At 43.7% G+C, this 20,089-nt stretch overlaps 1 protein-coding gene across 1 annotated transcript in view; it reads left to right on the forward strand.

Moving 5' to 3' along the window:
* Window positions 1-2,515: 2,515 nt before the first annotated feature.
* The window catches only part of LOC122206020, a 32,199-nt gene continuing 14,625 nt past the window's right edge, over window positions 2,516-20,089 (forward strand). Inside the window, exons 1-3 of the mRNA XM_042914746.1 lie at window positions 2,516-3,008; window positions 3,104-3,408; window positions 17,192-17,249. Of these exons, the coding sequence (XP_042770680.1) occupies window positions 2,666-3,008; window positions 3,104-3,408; window positions 17,192-17,249 (706 nt within the window). The 5' untranslated portion in view covers window positions 2,516-2,665. The remainder of the gene's footprint in view (window positions 3,009-3,103; window positions 3,409-17,191; window positions 17,250-20,089) is intronic.

Genomic DNA, 20,089 nt, shown 5'->3' on the forward strand with positions numbered 1-20,089 from the left:
GATGAAGAACCCCTACTTTATTCAAGGAAGGAATCAAGATGTACAATGCTTGACATTTAAAAAAGCGTGGTTGTTATTATTTAATGCACCAATGATTTCTGTTATGACCTTCAGAAAATTAGTCTCCGGGCGCCTGGGTGGCTCAGTCGGTTAAGTGTCCAACTTCGCTCAGGTCATGATCTCACTGTCCGTGAGTTCAAGCCCCACGTCGGGCTCTGTGCTGACTGCTCAGAGCCTGGGGCCTGTTTCAGATTCTGTGTCTCCCTCTCTCTCTGACCCTCCCCCGTTCATGCTCTGTCTCTCTCTGTCTCAAAAATAAATAAACGTTAAAAAAAAAAAAAAAACTAAAAAAAAAAATTAGTCTCTAACAAAAGGAAAGGAGGTATTAATTCACAAGTACTAGAAGAATTTCTGTAGTGTTCTGAGGTCCAGCACTGTTAAATGCATGACTGCTCTTCAAGAATAACTTATGTTCTGGGGGCGCCTGGGTGGCTCAGTCAGTTAAGTGTCTGACTTTGGCACAGGTCATGATCTCACTGTCCGTGAGTTTGAGCCCCGCGTCGGGCTCTGTGCTGACAGCTCAGAGCCTGGAGCCTGCTTCAGATTCTCCGTTTCCCTCGTTCTCTTCCCCTCCCCCACTCGTGCTCTGTCTCTCTCTATCAAAAAAATGAATGAACGTTAAAAAAAATTTAAAAAAAATAACTTATGCTCTTTGCTTATTGGCATGTGAGAGTAGTTCTTGGGTTCTGCATTCTCTCTGAATTTTTCTTCATGACTCCATAGTCTTTATAATTAAAAGAAATTACATACATATACATGCAGTTGTATGTATAAGGAATGGAGGGTGTGACGGGTTTTGGAATTTCTTAGAGTAGGGTTTGAATCAAGACTCCATTACTTATGTAACCTTAAGTAGTGAAACATTTTAAGATTCCAATAGCTGATCTGTCAAATGGGGTTGTTATAACTACCTTGACATGTTATGAGGAATAAATGCTTATAAGAATTACATTGTACTTAATTCAGGCTGATCGTATTTATTTATAAAGCAACCAACTTGGCCCAATCTCTGGCACTGAATTCCCCAATCCATGGGTTATCCTTCTTTGAATAGAGGACATCACATTCTACAAACTAAATTGTTCTCCCAAGAGAGTATTTGGCTGGAGGTTTGCGACAGACTTCATTAAACAGTAAGGCTGGTCATGGCCACAGTTCCTGAGCCTTCAATTTGAGAAGTATTTGAACAAAAATGGTAACATTGAGAGAAACAGACTTTTGAATGCTGATAATGTGAAATAAAACTTGTTTAAATAAAAGAATAAAAGGCTGTAGATTTTCTCCCCCAAAGTAAGATTTTCCTATCAGTGAAAATTTAGGAAATAGGGAAAGGAGGAAGAAAAATGTCGCCCAATTTGTCACCACCCACACTGCTCACCTTCTATATTGAGACTCTTTCCACCTGCCGTTTTGCTGGTCAGATGTCTCCCCCATTGTCACTCTCTGTTCCACTTAACACTTTAGCACAGCTGCCCTAGATACCTGCTGAGGGTCTGAATGATGGGCCTGGAATATTCTTTTAGCAGAGCATCTACTCAACACCTCACCATCTCAGCACAACCTCAAAGCCTGCATTTTGGGACACTTTAGCTTTGAATCCCGGTTATAGCTCAGCATGTCTGCCCTCCAGTTTTAACCAGGAAGAGGAGCACGGGAGCTGGGTCTGGTCATGGGTGCTGCAGGACCCAGCCCTCCAGCCCAGCCAAGTCCCCTTAATTGATGTCCTCACTGCCCTCTCCCTCCAGGAGGTCAGGCTATAATTAGCATCACTATTTATCATAACTACACCCAGGAGGCCCTGGTATACCTGGCATAACTGAAAGGGAAGCTTCATTTCAGTCGAAGTCATTGCTCCCTTTATCTCTCAAAATTTCATTTCAGACACATTCCTCAGCTGCCCTTTCAGGAGGCCCTGCCTTTTCCATTTCTGAGGATCTGACCCTGGAACCTCAGGACCTGGTCCCGCCCCCTGGTCAGCACCCCACTTGGGTCAACGCAGACTTCTGCCTTTGGCCACGCACACACACACACACACACACACACACACTCACACATTCACACATGCCCCTGTCTTCCACAACAATAATATTCCCTATAATTTTGCACTCTGGGGATCCCAGAAATCATCTACGGCACCCAGACTAGTGTTGAGGTGAAACTCCCGTCCCCACATTTCCTGAGCATTGTCTATGCACCTGGGACAGGCTACACACTTTGCTCACATTTCCTGTTCAGTCTGCCTGCAAACGAACGAGGTCCCTTTTGACAGATGAGGAAAAGGAGGAGAAACAGCTCGCCCACGACTGCACAGCTATCGTGTTACGTGAGGGCATTTACTCTTCTGATGCCACCTCGGGACAATGCTCCAGTGCCAGCTGGGGGGGGGGGGGCGGTGCCTTTTAGGCGGGCATTGCTGCTCTGCTTGCCCCCATCGTCCCTGGGCAGGCCATGCCCCCATTGCTCTGTGAGTGCCAAGTGGCCATTTGAGGCTTGGGATTTGTCTCCAGCCAGACCCAGCTGTCATCCCACCTGATTCGCCTTAGGCATGTAGCCTTGGAAGAGATACTGAGCAGAAACCTATTAGTGCTCTGCTCAAGCAAAGTCAATGTCCAATCAAAAATTGCTATTATTAGTGGTGCTCTTACTGCACCAAAGTTCTTCAGTGTTTCTTAGCACCTCGACCACTGGTGGTCCCTCTCCCCCTTGTGGTCAGACCTGTCCCTGCCCTCTGGCTCCTCCCTCTCCCCTCCCTCCCGCCTCTCTCTCACCAGTGCCTGCAGGTGCCTCTGGGAAGCAGAGCTCAGACCTTAACCTGCCCTCTGCCACCTATCCAGTCAGTCTCCGTCCAGCAGGTACAGCTGGGAGGTCACCCTGGGCTTCTCCCCACCAGCAGGGAAGCAGAACCATGCTGGGTTACCTCGCCCTCCTGTGTGCTCTCCTGTTTCCAGGTAGGTCCCAACTCCTTCCCTGGTGTGGGGTGACCCTGGTGCGGGGTGAGCTGAGGCTCCTATCTTTCTCCGTCTCACCACTGTCCCCCTTGCAGGTGGCGTGGCAGCAATCAGTCTGACTCAGCAGGCTGTGGCCGTGGGGCGTGTGGGCAGCTCGACCACCCTGTCCTGCCAAGCCAGCGCCTCCGTCAGCTACATCCACTGGTACCTCCACCAGGAGGGGACTGCCCCCAAGAGGATCCTCATGCTGGACATGTCAAGGTTGTATGTGCAGAGGTATGGGGGCTTGAAAGCGGACAAAATCGATGCCAAGAAAGGCAAGGAAAGCAACAGCTGTGAACTGTCAGTGAAGAAGCTGCAGAAGAGCGACGAGGGCGTGTACTACTGTGCTGCCTGGGAAGCTCACAGCCCCGCGCGCTGCTCTGCTCCCTGAGCAAAAAGTCTCGCTCTCCCAGTGTGCTCCAGGCCCGGACCTCCCAGGGTTGTTGGGTCCCTGGGGCTTCCTGGGGTCAACAGTCAGTACCCCTGACACTCACGACCCCTCTGCGGGTCCATTGCGTATAACCCAGAAGGCTAAGGAGCCCCTGGTGGGCAGCGTGCAGAACCAGGGAGCTGTCCAGTCTGGAGGCACTTTTTTTTTTTTTCTAATGTTTATTCTTGAGAGAAAGAAGGAGAGAGAGGGAGAGACACTGAGCATGATCCAGCGAGGGGCAGAGCAAGAGAGGGGCTCTGTGCTGACAGCAGAGACAGGCGGAGCTCGAACTCACCAACCATGAGATCATGATCTGAGCCAAGTAGGATGCTTAGCAACCTGAGCCACCCAGCCCCCCCCACCCCCCACCCCCGAGGCACTTTTCTAAAGATCTTCCAAGGAGGTGTTTCTGGAGCATCTGGAGCAGGATCTGAGCTGCTCAAGGCAGCAGCCACGAGCACCAGGCACCAGCCTCATGTGGCTACTGAGCACTAGAAATGTAGCCAGTGCACTAGTCCACGCTGCGATGGGCTGCTTGTGTAGCATACAAATCATATTGTGGAGAGCATAAAAAAAAAGATGCATATTGAAATAAAACTTTGGGTATATTGCACTAAATAAAAATAGTCTTAAATTGTACTTGTTTCTTTAACTTTTTTTAATGGAGCAGTTTGCAAATGTTTAATTATTCCTTCAAATTGTGTCTCAAATACATTTATTTCTGTTGAATAGAACTGTGGTGGACTGGTGATTTAAGAATCTGACCATCTCCAATGAAGAATGCGGGAATAAAATATCGTGCAAATAATTTCAAGGCCGAGAGACTCTGGGGATTCCGCACAAAATGGGTGCAAGCCGAGACTGGAAGGCAGCTCCTGACTCCAGTTTCTAAGTTGCCGCCCCGCCCACCGCTGGTTCCTGTGCAGAGAGAGAGACTCCTTGATCAGAAGCCCAGGAAACAGTGTGGCTGACTTTGCAGCACCCTCACCCATGCCTGGCGCTCACTCTCCTGTGGGGGAAATGATCCTCAGGGCAGGTGCATGCATCAGCCCTGGACGAGACCCCGGGCCCTCCGCCTTCCCCTTCTCCTTGAAAGTGACTCCATATGGGATTTGGGGACCAGCTTCCCTGGACCTCTGTTCTCTCATCTGTAAAGTGAGGAGGTTTAACTGCTACAATGTGTGACTGATTTTTGTATTAAAGCAAAATTATACCAAAAATATATCTTTATGTTCACTAACTTCTAATAAAGCTAGTCAACCTCTTGACCAAAAGAAAAAAAAAAAAAAGAAAAAAGAAAGAAGAGAAATTAAGGAAAAGAAAAGCTATTTACTGATTCTCCAGCCCCAAACAGAAAGGCCCTGCTGTGTGGGGGAAGATAAAGCTCTCTGAGGAGGTCTAGCTGAATTAAATGCATTTTCAATTGAAAATTCCAACTTTATATGACATAATAGCATTGGCAAAAATGATTAATGAAAGGGAAGTCTAAATGATTGGAAGTAAATTGGTTTCTCAGATTTGCTAAATCTTCCTCCATCTCGATTAGCTTCTGTTTTTGTGGATGAAGATTTATATTTAAGACATGCTTGTCTGTGAAGGAGCCCAAACAACATCTGGACCCTCTACTGAAGTCCCGGGTCAAGGTTAAGGCCTCCAGCAAGTGCAGGAAGTGTGTGAGGGGGGGAGGGTTTGAGGGGGCAGAAAGTCACCTTCCCTCCCTCTTGGGGGTGGTCCCCTCATTTGTCCTCCCCATTTCCTAATACAACCGAACCCTCTCGTCTTGCTGCACCTTCTCAGTGCCTGACTCCACAGAGGGGTGACTCTGAGATCTGGTTATTATAGTTTAGTTAGAGAGAAGTGAGATAAATATGAAGACACTCTCATGAGAAGTGATCCCAAGTCCATGTCAATCTCAGTTTTCCACGTGGATCCATTGTGCTTTTGATGTACAGCCTGAGAGGACAATGGCCTTGTACAGGGAGGAAATACCCACTATGTGGAGGAAGAAACAAATCTATGTTTGGAGTCATTTCCTCCTCCTGCCCTTCTCCTTTTGGCTAAGGTGAACTTCACCCAGGACACTTTGACCACACATAGTAAAGGCCAACCAGCTCTGCCTTAAGTAAAGATTATTCATTACAAGGTTGTTTCAAGGCTGATTCATGAAAATACTAAAAATATCTTATTGGAGTATATAGGACTGAGTATAGTAGGGCCTCTATCTCTGTTGAAGTGAGATTCATATTTTGAATATACTGATGGGCTCACATTACCTCAAGGGTAAAAGACTTTGCATAGATGGCTGCTTGAAAAATCCTGATGATTTGGGCTCAACTCATTTGTTTCATTCCTGAGATGGGTGAGACGCAATGCTTTTGAGTAATAGAAGCAACATTATAATTTCAAATCAGTGCTGAATAAAGTCCAAGAACACCTCAAAAGTCACAATTTTCCTAGTTATAATATCCAATACCAAATGCTCACACCCACCAGTACTGTGGAAGAGTCATGTCTGTTACCTCAGAGTCATCTCCTAGAAATCACACTTCTAAAGATTTCTAGGTACACCTGGAAATCCATGTTGACTATTTTTTTGGGTGCTTTTTATGGTTCACCCCCAGAATGGGTTCAGGGACACAGCCCCGGGTAGAGGAAAGGGCATAACTTAGGAGGGGTCACTGCTAAACATTGGGATCATGATAGTTTTTACGATGTCATTTCTATACCCTGATTTGTCACGTAGCAAACTTGCATTGCTTTTGAATTTTATTTTAAGATGTATTTTTGAAAACAATTCATGTGTTACTTAATATTAAAAATCTTGCATATTACTGAACACGTAGACAGGACATGTGACATCCGATGGTTAGAAAGGCCTGAAACGGGCTGTGTCATGATCATTTTTGTCCCCTCTTCTCGAACAACAACTTTTGCCTCTGTTACAAAACAAAATCCGGTTTTCTCTTTGGATCCCCACTGACTCCATCGGCCTACTTAGAGACCAGGTCCGTTCTTGGAGAATCGGAGTAGGTACTTGGGCTGAGTGTGTCTTTTCCCCCGTGGAGGACAGACACCAAGTACTACAGACAGTGGCACAAATAGTCTTCTCATTAACGCTGTGCTGTAACTTCTTTGGTTTCCTTATGTCACTTTTGTCCAGATGCAGAGGCAGGAGTGAGATGGTCCCAGCAGAAGCACACACACTGTCGCACGCAACACTGGTTTCCTTCAGCAACGTTCTTGGGCACTTTTATTGCCTGAAACACGATCTCCTAGCCTTCATGGAAGGTTACTAGAAAATTGCCCTCGCGTGTTCTTCATCTGGAGACTGAGAAGAAGAGAGCCTTTCAAGTAGGACTCTGTGTGTCTCCACTTTGGGGGTACAGATTTCTCTCCCAGTAACAGGACAAGGGTGGATGTTGTGGGGCACTAAGCATGGATTCTGTGAAACCTGTTTCTTCCCCAAGATCAACACGCCATGTTTCTCTCCCCCTGCTCTGTGCCCCAGTCCCCAGGGATTATGCTAATGGGCATCTTTGCTCTGATATGCATTGACTGTTGGTCAATGGAAGCTGAAGTTCAAAGAAGCATCACCATGTCCCCTGACAGAAGCATTTTTTTCAGGCACTAGGATGGACGTCCAAGCCTTTGGATATAGGGTCCTGGAAGAGAAGAAATAAATGCCTCCTGTGGGTTAGTTGGTATAAAAGGGAATGGCCACTTCCACTCGCACCTGTGTTTTCCTGAGCATAACCCTCTGTCTCTGGTGTAGATGGCACTATCTGTTGGCCCCTGCGAAGATGCAGACCCCCTTCAGGGAGGGAACCCTGAGCTCACTCTGCTCCCACCTCCCAGCCTCCTCCTGATGCTTCCACTGACTGCTTCCAAACAACAACCAGAGAATAAGGAAACCCACCCATGTGGTCCATGAGGGTCCACCTCGTAATGCCCAGGGCGAGGTAAAGAGAGGCGGACAGTCCATCTGGACTGGAGCAAAAGAATGAAATCAAGCAGACAGATAAGTGGGTTATATTTGCCTCCAAGTAAATAACGCAAGTTGGAGACTCAGGAGAGTTTAGTTCCTTTCATTTCACTTTCTGCAAAACCACCAAGGTCCCATCCCTAACAGAACAGGATGTGCTTTTCTAGTTGATGAACGTAGCAGAGAGGAGCATGTAGATTATTTGTAATGCTGTCGTTCTTCAGTTAGATCAGGGATTCCAGGTATTTGTCGAGTTATGAAGTAAATCGTCATCAGCTAAGTAGAACAAAATTAATAACTTACAGAGATATCTGTGTAGATACATGATTACAGTGCTTTTCGACACAATATTATGATGAACCCAAGTCTGTGTTCCTGACGTCCTTTAACAGAATAAATAATTGTACAGCAGTGAAACCATCCCAAATCTTATTAAAAGAGACCAGAGAATTGTCTTCCACCGTCACAATGTCAACTACAACCTAGCCTCTCACCTTTGTTATAATTGATCTACCTTTTCTGTCCTTCCTTCCTCTTCTCCCTTGCCACCTTTAGGTCGACATATAATCGTTTCGATCACAAACTGACCCTTCCTATCTACTGTGGTTCTGTTGTCTTTTCTTTTAACTTCTAAATTGAAGTTACAGACTGATTACCAAAATCTGCAGTTATATTCTGAAAGTGGCAGAATTAGCGTTTGTAGCCCACAGGTCAACAGATTTCTTTGATTGCTTTTCTTTGCTTGGCCAAGAAAAAGAATTAGTTTCTTTTTGAAAATTAACAAATATAATGTGATTCTGATAAGATTTTAATGACAGGTATTTTTTGCTGAGAACTCCTATGTGTACTCCTAGGCACAGTATGAAGCACTTTACATACTTGTTATGTGATACCTCGTTATCAGAGGAGAGAGGAAAGGGAGTCTCATGGTTATCAATGTACCCACACAGATGTCCCTAACCCTGCCCCAGGTGTCTGGGTTGACATAATTTCCTATTGACTTGCATTCCTGTTTGGAGACAGTGTATGTTGAAATGCTGTGATTATCTCAGAGAGAAGTTAGGTGCCCAGAGATTTTCAGCAATTGTGAAAAGCTCAATCTGAAGGCGCTGACAGTGAACAAATTTGAATTCGTATCCACGTTGCTCCATTGGCTGCCAGATAAAGTGCTGGATGTTGGGTCTGTCCACGAGTTCTTGTGATCATCATGAACATTCTTCAAATGTACTTCTTTCAGGGAGGGAAGAATTGGTTTTTAGAGAAGATTTTAGAGAAGAAACAGTCTAAGTTGTTTCAATGTATTGTTGGGTCACTTTGAACTCTCTTAGTGCTCTTAACTTTACAAGAACATACTCTGGCATTTGTGAGCAAATATGTGTTGTCCCAGACCTGCTGCCCCGCCCAGCAGGGCCTGGGGAGGACAGTATGAGGGTCACTCGTGAAGCCACGGTTAAGGAGTCACAGTGGGCACACATCTGGAAGACTTACTTTTTCAGACAGTTTGTCCCGGAACCCAGTCTGCTAGAAGAGTAAAAAAGGGTAAGAAAAATCACATATCTTCTTTGTTCTGTAAACTTGCTTTAGCAGAAAGTATAATAGGTCAACTACATGGAGAAGACTTAAAACCTCACAGTCAGAATTAAGTAAACAACCAAAATGTGCAATGAGGATGATATTTTGGAAATTTTTAGCTGGTAGAGTTTTCTTCTCAGACGTGCATTATGTCACTGGGAGTCCTTCCTCTGTTTAGGGAAAACCATGAGAATTAGTTCCATGAAAGTGAAGCTGTGCCCAGAACAAGCTCATTTTTTTCTGTTAAAGAGTTTTTAAAATATTTATTTATTTATTTATTTATTTATTTCTACGAGAGACAGAGAGAGTGTGTGTGTGTGTGCGTGCACGTGTGTGTGTGTGTGTGTGTGTGTGTGTGCGAGTGGGGTGGGCAGAGAGAGGGAGACACAGAATCTGATGCAGGCTCCAGGCTCTGAGCTGTCAGCCTGGAGCCTGACACAGGGCTCAAACCCACCAACTGTGCGATCATGACCTGAGCTGAAGTCGAAAGCTTAAGTGACTGAGCCACCCAGGCGCCCCCAAGCTCATTTTTTAAAATTAATCATGAGCTAGTGAGCTTGAAAGTCAGAATAAAATGAAAAAAAAAAATGGTCGTTTTTTTTCCCCTATATTTCAAGTCTCTCATTTATAGATTTATGGGTAAGCCTGGCAAACTGGGAACACAGAGTTTCACTAGAAGTTCTAGATGCAGAAAAGTGGGGGTGTTCAGTTGGCCAAGTTCGCATGCAGGTCAGAGAAGGGCTAGCACTTGGCGCTGGGATGTGATGTGATGTGTTGGGGAGACAGTAAGAGAATGTATTTTCTGGTTCCCTGTCTCTGGGGGTCTTATCCAAGGGAGGATAAAAAATTCCACAGAAACCCAAAGCACATGGAGGGAGAACGTGAGAACATCTGGCTGATGTCAAGCTTCTGGAACATGGCCCTGGAGGAACACCACCAACAGTGGAGACATCAGCACAGACCAGCCCAAACCAGCCCTGACTGTCCCCACGGGCTGGGACCCAAACGCTTCTTAGCATCTGTGAAACCCAAATGCTTCTTAGCATCTGTGAGAGGGTCAGGGCGCTGAGAGGACCACAGGAGGCAGCAGCCAGGCTTTGGATGAGAAGTGGCAGGTGGGAACTTTGCATCCCAAGGCGTGCTGTGAGTTGGTAGGGGTGGATTTGGGGCTGGTTACTGCACAGGACAATTCAGAGAAAGAGGCTGAATCCAGAGAGCAGGGCCAAGGGCTGGAAGAGGGCGGCAGGGAGACTGTGAGAACTAACTCTCCTCCCGGGTGCAGTGATGGCATCCTGGGGTGAGCAGGAGGCAGGGAGACAGAAGGATGAGGAACGGGACAAAGGAGACAGAACTAGCCTGAAAGGGGCTGTTCTAAACCAGAGGAAACTGTCTTCAGTTGGTAAGCTTAGTGCCTCCTCCAGCATCAGAAGGAGGAAAAGATGACATGTGTGAGTTCAGCAATGACGACGCTCCCATCCCCTGCCAGAGGTGTACACCAGAGGTGTAGTCTGGGTTTGCTGTAACCACTGCGCCCTGCTCAAGGTGCCTGTGTGAGGGGGGAGGGCGCACCAGTGGGGACCACAATCCATCCCGAGCCCTCCCCGCCCTGTACCTGGAGCAGGGCTGTGTGAGCCTGGAAAAAGTGCCTTTTTCTAATTTTCTGCCTAGCTTGTGCCGTGTTTTAATTAGTAAAAAGGAGGCTTCTGTGCTATGGGAGACCCTGTGCAGGAGGAAGTAACTACATAGAGTGGTGTGGACAAGGTACAGAGTTTTCAAAACAACTTAGTCCATGAAGCTTCCTGAGCTGAAAAAGATAAACTAGCCTCCAAAAAGAATCGTCAAAGAACCAACGAAAATACTATTATTTGAATCTAGGAACCAAATTTTACCCTTCAGAGCCTTGAGAGAAACAGTCATAGGGAATGTAGTAAAACAACAACAACAACAACAACCACAAAAGCCTACATTTGCATAGACCCTGGTAACCCAAGGGGGTGCAGTGAGAGGAGGAAGTGAGCTGGAGCTTCTCCAGAACCTTCTTCTGTGGAGCAGAGATGCCAGCACCCACCCCTAGGGATGGTGTGAGGTTATGAGATTAGAAATCCAAATGCTTAGCGTGCAGCCCTGAGTAATTATCGGTAGTAATTATCAGCATTTCCTTTAATCTCACTTCTGTCTCCATTCCTTAGCAAAAAATATTTGAGATAATTAATTAGAAAAATCTGCCTCAAGGCACTTTTAACAGTTTGTCTCTGCACAAGATATACCTGTGCCTACATCTGTGTCTCTGTATCTTTATTTTCATCTCCGTCTCTGTCTCTGTCTCCATCTCTGTCTCTGTCCCCGTCTCTGTCTCTGACTCCATCACTATCTACATAGCCAAGTCTCTGTCTTTATCATCTAGGTGTGTTTACACTGACTCCTGCCTACCTATCTGGAAATGGACTGATGGGATGTTGTTGCCACAGCCTGACGAATATTCTCCAGACAGATCAGAAACCTCAGAAATTGCATTGCAAGGTGGCCTAGGTTTGACCCACAATTTCCTTCCCTGACACCAGCCGTCACACACCTTACACTGATCTGAGCTTCTGGCCATCAGGGTTCTCAGGTTCCACCTTGTGCTTTGAGGCAAAGCCTGGGTAGACACATGGCCACTTACCAGCAACCACCTGTCACTTTTCTCTGAGCGAATGAGTTTGTTCCTATATCTGTTCAGATTATGTGAGAACCTTAAGAAATTACTTAATGCCTCCTCTGGATATTTTGAGGAAAAGTCTGTTTTATGTGCTCTCTCTCTCTGTCTCTCTGTCTCCCTGTCTCTGTCTCTCTTTCTGGTTAGTAGCCAACATGACAACCAGAAGTATCTCTATCCACAGGAGGAACAAAGGATAAATACATTTACGTACAGTACTCAGCATGCATCCTCCACCTTAGCCATATCGGTACCAACAAAAATGAACCAGGTTCTGGAGCATCTGATAAAACTTGGCCTCTTGTAACACTGGCTGAGAGGAGTTAGATGAGAACAATAAACTGGCAGCACTGAGACACCCTGTCTCCTCCACTGTGATTCTTTTTACAAAGTCCATAGAACAGAGTAGATGGAGCCATGGACAAATGGGTACCAAGTATGAGAGAAGCCAGCAAGTCGGCCCCAAGCCCTCTCTTCAGTTCTGGTCCTTTTGCACGTGGGCAACCTCAGCCCCCGTCCCAGCCTCAGCCTCAGCCCCTCCCCGTGCTCCCTGACAGGTACCTCAGTTCTAGAATCAAGAGGAAAAGAAGCAGACGGCCACCAGGTGCACCTGCAGGACGGCAGCCTCCTGTGCCAGCTTCCCGTTGCCTCCTGATGACAGCCGTTGTCTGGGCTTGTGGAGAACAGCCTAGTGAGTCAGGGACCCTCAGCAATTCGTCCTGAGATTTCCAGGGAGTCTGGGTGACACAGGCCGCATGACGAGGGGACTGGGATGGAGGGAGGGCAGGCGACTGCGGTCCCAGACGGGACTCGAGGGCCAGGTGCTGCGCCACACCAAGGCAGACGGAGGCTGGTGCTGCTGGGATACAAGTGCCCGGAGGAGAACCCTTGTGTGCGGTTCTGTGACCTCGCCAGGGTCTGCGCGTGCCTGGTGGGTAATGCAGCCTCGGTACCCACTCGCTGAACGGATGTGTGAATAGATGAATCTTAGGGAGCAGTACTGAGCAAGCACATTCAGGGTACTTCCTGTGATGAATCCTCAACCGTGCATTCTAGAGCCTTGAGAGACATACGTACACACAGACACATACATACCTGTGTGCATATACATGTAGACACATTATTATTACAGAGTGGCATGTAATCTATTATGTTCTCATAAGTGTATATGGAAGAAATAAAGTCTGCCGTTTAAGAACATGGGTTCCAGATACAGATCCTCTGCTGTAAATTACTGTTCTGCCACTTACTCACATCAGACCTTTGATCAAATGCCTTGTATGTCAAAAGCCTCCTTTTTCCCATCTGAAAGATTGGAAATAATAATAAATAAATAATAAATAATAAAGAAATAAAGAAATAAAGAAATAAAGCACCCCCTTAGTAGGCTTTGTGAGGATTAAATGAGAGGATTAAATGAGCATATTTGTAGCAAAGTGCCCCTCACATAAGAATAATTCAGTATTGTGAGCAATTTTATGAGAAATAAGAAAATGAAATACCTATTTTTTTCCGAAAGTTTTAAAATAATGAATTAAAAGATAAATTTTGCCTTTGTTTTCTTCCCTGTTTGAAATAATTAATGAAGACAAGACACATTTTCCAGGAATGTGTCTGAAGTGGTGATTCATCCCCCTTCTTGGTTCCTGACATCTGAACCCTTCTGCTGTGTCCAAGGAATCCCCACCTTATGTGCCTTGGTGAAACAATGAATGCATTCTCACCATCGGAAGGAGACCTTCCAAATACGGTTTCTCAGTATTCCTTAGGTAAATTCAGTTGAAAGTGTGGGCTCCCCCAATTAGACACACTCCTCACAACTGCCACCCTTTCACACACACGCACACACACTCACATAGGGACACATGCACACACGAGCACACACAGGCACACGCATGCACACACATGTCCATGCACACACACAGGGTCCGTAAGGAAACGCCCAGCAGTGATGACGGTGTAGGGAACCTCGCTCCAGAATGATAATGGCTGCCTTCTCTTCTCCTTCTCCTTCCCAGAACACACTGTCTTCCTGAGGAAGAATCAGTCCTCTTAGTTGTAGGCCATTGCCTTCTGGTCTACCCCTCTCTACCTCCTCAACATGAAACTGCCTAGTGTTGATCACTTCAGAAATGGCAGTCATTGGAAAGCAGGGAAGATGGGCCAGTTGCCTCAGGAGGAAAATCCAGCCATCCTGGCTTCTTCCTTTCTATTTTTCTCAAGAGGATGCAAGCTGGAGTTCACATCAGCTCCACGTGGTATGTGACAGAGCGACACATAAGTTTTAGGCGGAAATGCTTCAAGTTTTAATGCACACAAACATTTAGAGAAAACCGTATGAAAATCATAAAAGCAAGCAAACACTTAGGTGAAGAAAGGTTGGAGAAAACGAGGAATGTGGAGAAGAAATGCAGAAAACTGAAGTGCTAATAATGTTTGACTAATTTTCCAGGTTCCTACGCAAGAATGGTCACAAAAGCATTTTCACCATGGAAGTTTGGGGCAAATACTCATGGTTGGCCGTATGGAATGTTAAATTTGAAAAACGATAGCAGTACTAATAAGAGCTAATCATTACCAAAACTTTACTAGATTCCAGAACCTGTGTTAGCAGTTAATAGAAAACTGAAATACATTCACCTATTTAATATGCATTGACTTTTGAGATAGGAATTTTTATCACATCTATTTTCAGATGAGGATTTTGAGACAGAAAGAGATTCAGAAATTTGCACCGGTTCAGGAAACTCTGAAGTGACAGAGATAAACGGTTCATAGGTTCAGACACGAAAAGATGCTTCAATGACACGTGGAGTTGCTCAGAATATAAAGTGAACTGAAACCAGCTGAAGAGAAAATGATATTCATATTGCACCTTTAGCTGCTAGATTCATTTACACTCCACGAAAATATTTATGTCCCTTTTTCAGGAAAGAAGAGATCAGAACTTCACACACAACAATGGAAAGAGTGACTGGTCTTGGTAAAACGTTCGTGGGCATTTTTATCTCATCTTTAACCCTTTTTCTCCAAGTTTCTTCAAGGAAGATCTTTCTGTTGGCATATTTGCATTTTCAGTTAATAAAACGTATCCTCTTTCAGAAATACAGTCCCCAGTTGCTAACGGAGCAGGCCTGGTGTTTATGAGAACAGAAGGGATTTCCTTTGATGCGTTCTCTGAGCGGTTTCACACACTTGAACACCTGGAAATCAAAACCTCTTAATTCCCTGAACACTTTTCCTAGTAATTTAGAAAAGTCGTTGGTTGACCACTTGGCCCTGATCTCTTCCTTTTCTTTCTTTCTTTCTTTCTTTCTTTCTTTCTTTCTTTCTTTCTTTCTTTCTTTCTTTCTTTCCTTCTTTCTTTCTTTCTCTCTTTCTTTTTTTCATTTGCTTTTCTGGTTTCCTTTTTCTATGAGCACTTTTCTGTGATTATTGCCTCCATGGAAAGCAGACATTTGTGTCAATTAATCTGAGGAAAACATAGAAAATATGAAATGCCATGAAGCCTATATTCAAGGACTTCCAGGGGAATCCAGAAGATCAATTGCCAGGACAAGGTTCCTACCTGCTGGTCATGCCATGAGGCTCAGGAGAAGGCTGACATTTTTGAGGAAACTCGAACTAGTGTGATAACCTCTAACCAGTGTGATGGATCAAGATATCTACAGAAGGAACTAGGCTCATAGTAACTCCTCCCGGTAAGTAACTTTGTCCTGTTTTGATCCTGTGAATGAAAAACTGATAGAGGTTTTTTAGGAAAGACAATGTAGGATCACCTCAGCACATGGACAGCAGTTTTGGAGCTACGGGTCACTATAGATGGAAACAAAACTACTTTTGTTTTATTTCCAAAGGAATGGGTTTCTTTCCTTCCCTGCTTGCAAGCAGATTGAAAATCTACTTTTACAAAATATACACATAAAAGTACAGATGCAGGCTTGAAATTAAAATATTTGTAAGCCTGTGTCTGTAAACTATTTATGTAAATTATTGGTTCAAGGTGAGGTTTTTTTTTTGTGGGTCTTTAAGTGAGAAACACTTTGATTAAGTACCTTTAGTATTAACAGTGCTCCTCTATTAACCTGCAAAACCCACATGATTGCTTTTGATCTCCTCTTCAACAGCAGTGCAAAAATTTAGCTCTTGCAGGAAATGCAGTAAATGACTATAGAACTTCAGTAAATCAACATAGTCTTATTACTTTAGCTTCTTAGAGGGTAGGCAGAGATTAGTCAAGATTTGTGCAATTGTAATCATGTGATACTGTGCCAAGATTGCCCAGGGTAATGGAATTTGTGAGCTCGGTAAACTATTTCAGTTCTACAGTCCAAGAAAAGAATCTATCTTCATGGTTCAATATTCTTGTTTGTTCATGTATTGTCTCAGCAAACATTTACTGAAGACAGTGTCTAGGCTGGACGCTAGAGATAAACGGGGCACAAGACGTAGTCCCAATGCTCCAAAAGCTTGCAGTCTAGTGGACAAATATTCTCGATTGTGACTTCTTGGGCCCCTGTTTTTCAGCATGTGGCCACCGGAGACACAGAATGTCTTAGGTTCATGAGCCCTTTTGCTTTCTTACTTTCTGTAATACTTATTGCTTATAAAATCCATACATTTTGTTTAGTGGAACATTTGATAAGGGGGCCCCAAACCATCTGAGTAAAAAGAATAATAATATTAGCTACTATTTACTGAGAGCCATGTACCATGCTGACTAGTTACAGTGCCTTATCTCAGTCCTCAACAGCCCTGCCCAGGAGACCCTCTTATTTTAATATCACTGTTGGGGAAACTGAGGCTTAGAGAAGTTCAGTTATTTTCCTAAATTCACATGGCTAGGTACTATGGCAAAATTTGGGACGCAATAAAGACTTGTTTGTTCCATAGAGCATGGTCTAGGCCATTCTATGGTATTAGGAGCATTAAGCTTTATTTTAAATATGAATATTTAATTTTCTATAGCCTAACTTTCAAATCGACTCTTCAGTTGAATGCTTAACTCATAAGCTCATAATTTGTATTATTACTCATAAGATGGGAAAGACAGAACCAAACTGTCCAGGCAGAGAGGGGTCAGTTCATCCATTCTTGACTAAGTTCATATACAATGTGATTTTGCTTGAGAATCATCCTTGTTTAATGCTATCAGGGCCCATTTTTATATACTTATATAAATATTGAAAAAAATAAAGGCACAATTTGTAAAGAGGTGCAAAGGGAGATTTCTTTTTCTTTTTAAGTTAATTTCTTTATGGGGTGGGGAGGGGCAGAGTGAGAGAGAGGGAGAGAGAGAATCCCAAGCAGGTTCTGAGCTGTCAGCACAGAGCTTGAAGTGGGGCTCCGCTCCTGAACTCTGAGATCATGACCTTCACTGGTATCAAGAGTCTGATACTTACCCACTGAGCCACCCAGGTGCCCCCAAAGGGAGATTTCTGTAAAAGCTTTTCAGACAGTGGGCTGGGTATGGCTGGGCTTACAAAGCATTTGGTGCTGGCACACTGCTCAGGGTCACAGGTAAATATTCTTTCATTCTTCCGTATAACGTAGGGAGGGGAGGCAGGGGATGCAGGGGCTGCAGGCTAGGTGCTGGTGCCGGCTCAGAATTCTCGGATTCACCCCCAGTTTGGTCACAAATGGCAGCGGGATCCTTGGAGAGGTAGGTGACTGTGTCCCAGTCCTTGGGGGTAGTTGCCACCTGAGCTTGCGTGGGCGACATTGACAAGGAGCTAACTTGCTAGAGCAACTGGGGGTCCCTGAGGGGTAGGGATGTTAGTTAGGTCCCTCTGGAATTTCTGCATTGAAAGGTTTGTAAAGAAATTTGTGTAACTTATTCATTTGATCTAGAAGCAACCAATGGAAAAGAATGAACAAAAAATTGCTAAACTTGTCATTTTGTCAGAAGGTGATTCATATCAGGTATGGACACATTTAACTGTGCAAACATATCCATAATGTCATGAGCTGGTTTCTCTGTTTGTTTTTTTCTAAATTCAGACTAGTAAATGTGTTCTTTCTTCATTAGTCTTAGACATGAAATTTTGCCCAGATGAGGGAAAACGCCTCCCAAGGATGTTTCTATACTGCTAGGTGTGGTCACCTACAAGCTTTTAAAGAATTTTCACAATGCTGGTAAAACAATGAAATCATGAAAGTAATGATATATTTTGGTTTCCTTAGTGGTTGTGATCAGAGACACAAATGAATTCATAAGTTGAAAAGCAACCTTCTTGTCCTCTTTTTTTCCATCTGACTGCAATATAAATTCTAACAGTCTGATTAAATAATGGTGACAGAGATATAATAATTCATGAGGTCCTTAAAGTTTTGTGGGAAAGTGTGATGCAGAGGAAAATATGGGCTTTGATTCTGGATCTATCAACTTCTGAATAATCATCCTTTAGCAAATAAATTTTAATTAGCTGGCCGTTGCTTTCTTAAAATGATAAAAAATAGTACATGGCCATTGTGGAGAAAAAAGGAAAAGAGAAGAAATAAAAATTGTATAGTGACATATATTACTGTTAACATTTGCTATATTTCCATCCATTCATTCTGTCAATGTAAAAAAACATCTCGAGTGGCTTGTTTTGAAGACTAAATGAAATTATAGCTACCACATCAGTTGGGACAGGGTCAGTGATTAAAAAAAAAGTCAATACTGGTGTGCCTGTGTGGGTCAGTCAGTTGAGCAGCAGACTTTGGCTCAGGTCATGAGCTCACAGTTTGTGAATTCAAGCCCCGTGTCGGGCTCTGTGCTGACAGCTCAGAGCCCAGAGCCTGCTTTAGATTCTGTGTCTCCCCCTCTCTGCCCCCTCTCCTGCTTGCACTCTGTCTCTCAAAAATAAATAAATTTTTAAAAAAATTTTAAAAATTCAATTGTATAGAATTCAAATTATCACCAGTGGAGGACTTTGTGAATCAGGAGTACAGGAAATGTATCAGTTATGATTTAGTCTACAGGTCATTTTAGAACAATTGGTCAGTATTGGCAGAATACCTTTAATTTCTAAGACTCATCGTTGCATGATTCTAAAAATGCCTAGAATGTAGTAAGCATCACTTCAAATATTGTTAGCCTGAACATAAGGTGATCTCTCACTTTTCAGTGGAAAATGAGATATAAAAAGGACAGGTTTTACAACTTGAATATGTAAAATTATAATAATATCCATATAGAGTTAAATATTCACTTATAATATTTAATGTCTTATTTGGATTATACTGCAGATTAAAAATTATATCATTATAAATACCATTTGGGAATACTGCTTATTTCTGCTCTCACATTTTATTGAAAATTTTAATCAAAGTATTCACACGCATCTAAAATGTATACTTTAGAGCAAATTTCTGAGTCATTGCAAGGTCTGAGTGTCTGTTTTGGGATTCCCAGATAATGATATCCCTGAATATTTTATTGGAAGAGACAATTTAGCCACTTACAAAATAAAAGCATTCTTTTCATTTATACTGTCTTTCTATGTGTGTGAGACAGAAGCATGAAGTATAGAGTCTTTAGTCCCAAGTCGTATTTACTAAATCCACATTAAACTGCTTATTGTCTTTTACCAGTGCGACTTCCAAAACTAGTCTCATCAAGTTTATTTCAGGTTTGTATCTTGTCCAAGTAGTATTGTTGGATCAAAGTTGAATGGACTAGAAGAGCCTCTTTTAATAAGTGGCCCAGGACTGAAACATAAGACAACCCCTCTTTCGTGAGGGATGATGTTGGGAACGAAAGCTTCACCTTCTTCTCTGGCATTTCAGGGTGGTTGAATTCCACACGTTTTGCGTTTGTATCACAGAGAGGGATTTGGAAACTTCTTCTTTCATTTTTCATGTGATCTCTGAGTTAGACCTTCTTAAGCTCTGAAGCCCTGAGGCTGAATGCACAAACGATTTCTCATTTATTTATACTGTCTCTTTCCAACGACTATTTGAGAAGGCATCAAATAAAAGACACAAGTACAGTTAGGCCATGAAATAAAAATAGAAGACCAGACACGAAGGAAAGCAGAAGAAAAAGGCCTGGGATGATCTAGCAAGAAATGGGAAAACTTTATGTTCAAAGGTGGGAGAAATTGTGGTGGACACATACTTTGTATTATCTGATAAAATGAAGTATACCAAAACTTCATATGTCTTTGAAATCATAAAATTAGAAAAAACTTTCGACGCATGCGTCCTTTAGGGGGACTATGAAGTGAAATAGCAGGCATTGCCTTCCACATCCATTTTATAAGATGGAAGGAGTGGTTTTTCAACAAAGCCTTTCATGCTACCGCGGCATCATTACTATGGGCACAGTGACATTTAATGTCATTCACAGATGGTGACCTTCAGCAGACAAGGTC

This window comes from Panthera leo, chromosome A2, assembly GCF_018350215.1.
Source record: "Panthera leo isolate Ple1 chromosome A2, P.leo_Ple1_pat1.1, whole genome shotgun sequence".
Lineage (NCBI taxonomy): Eukaryota > Metazoa > Chordata > Mammalia > Carnivora > Felidae > Panthera > Panthera leo.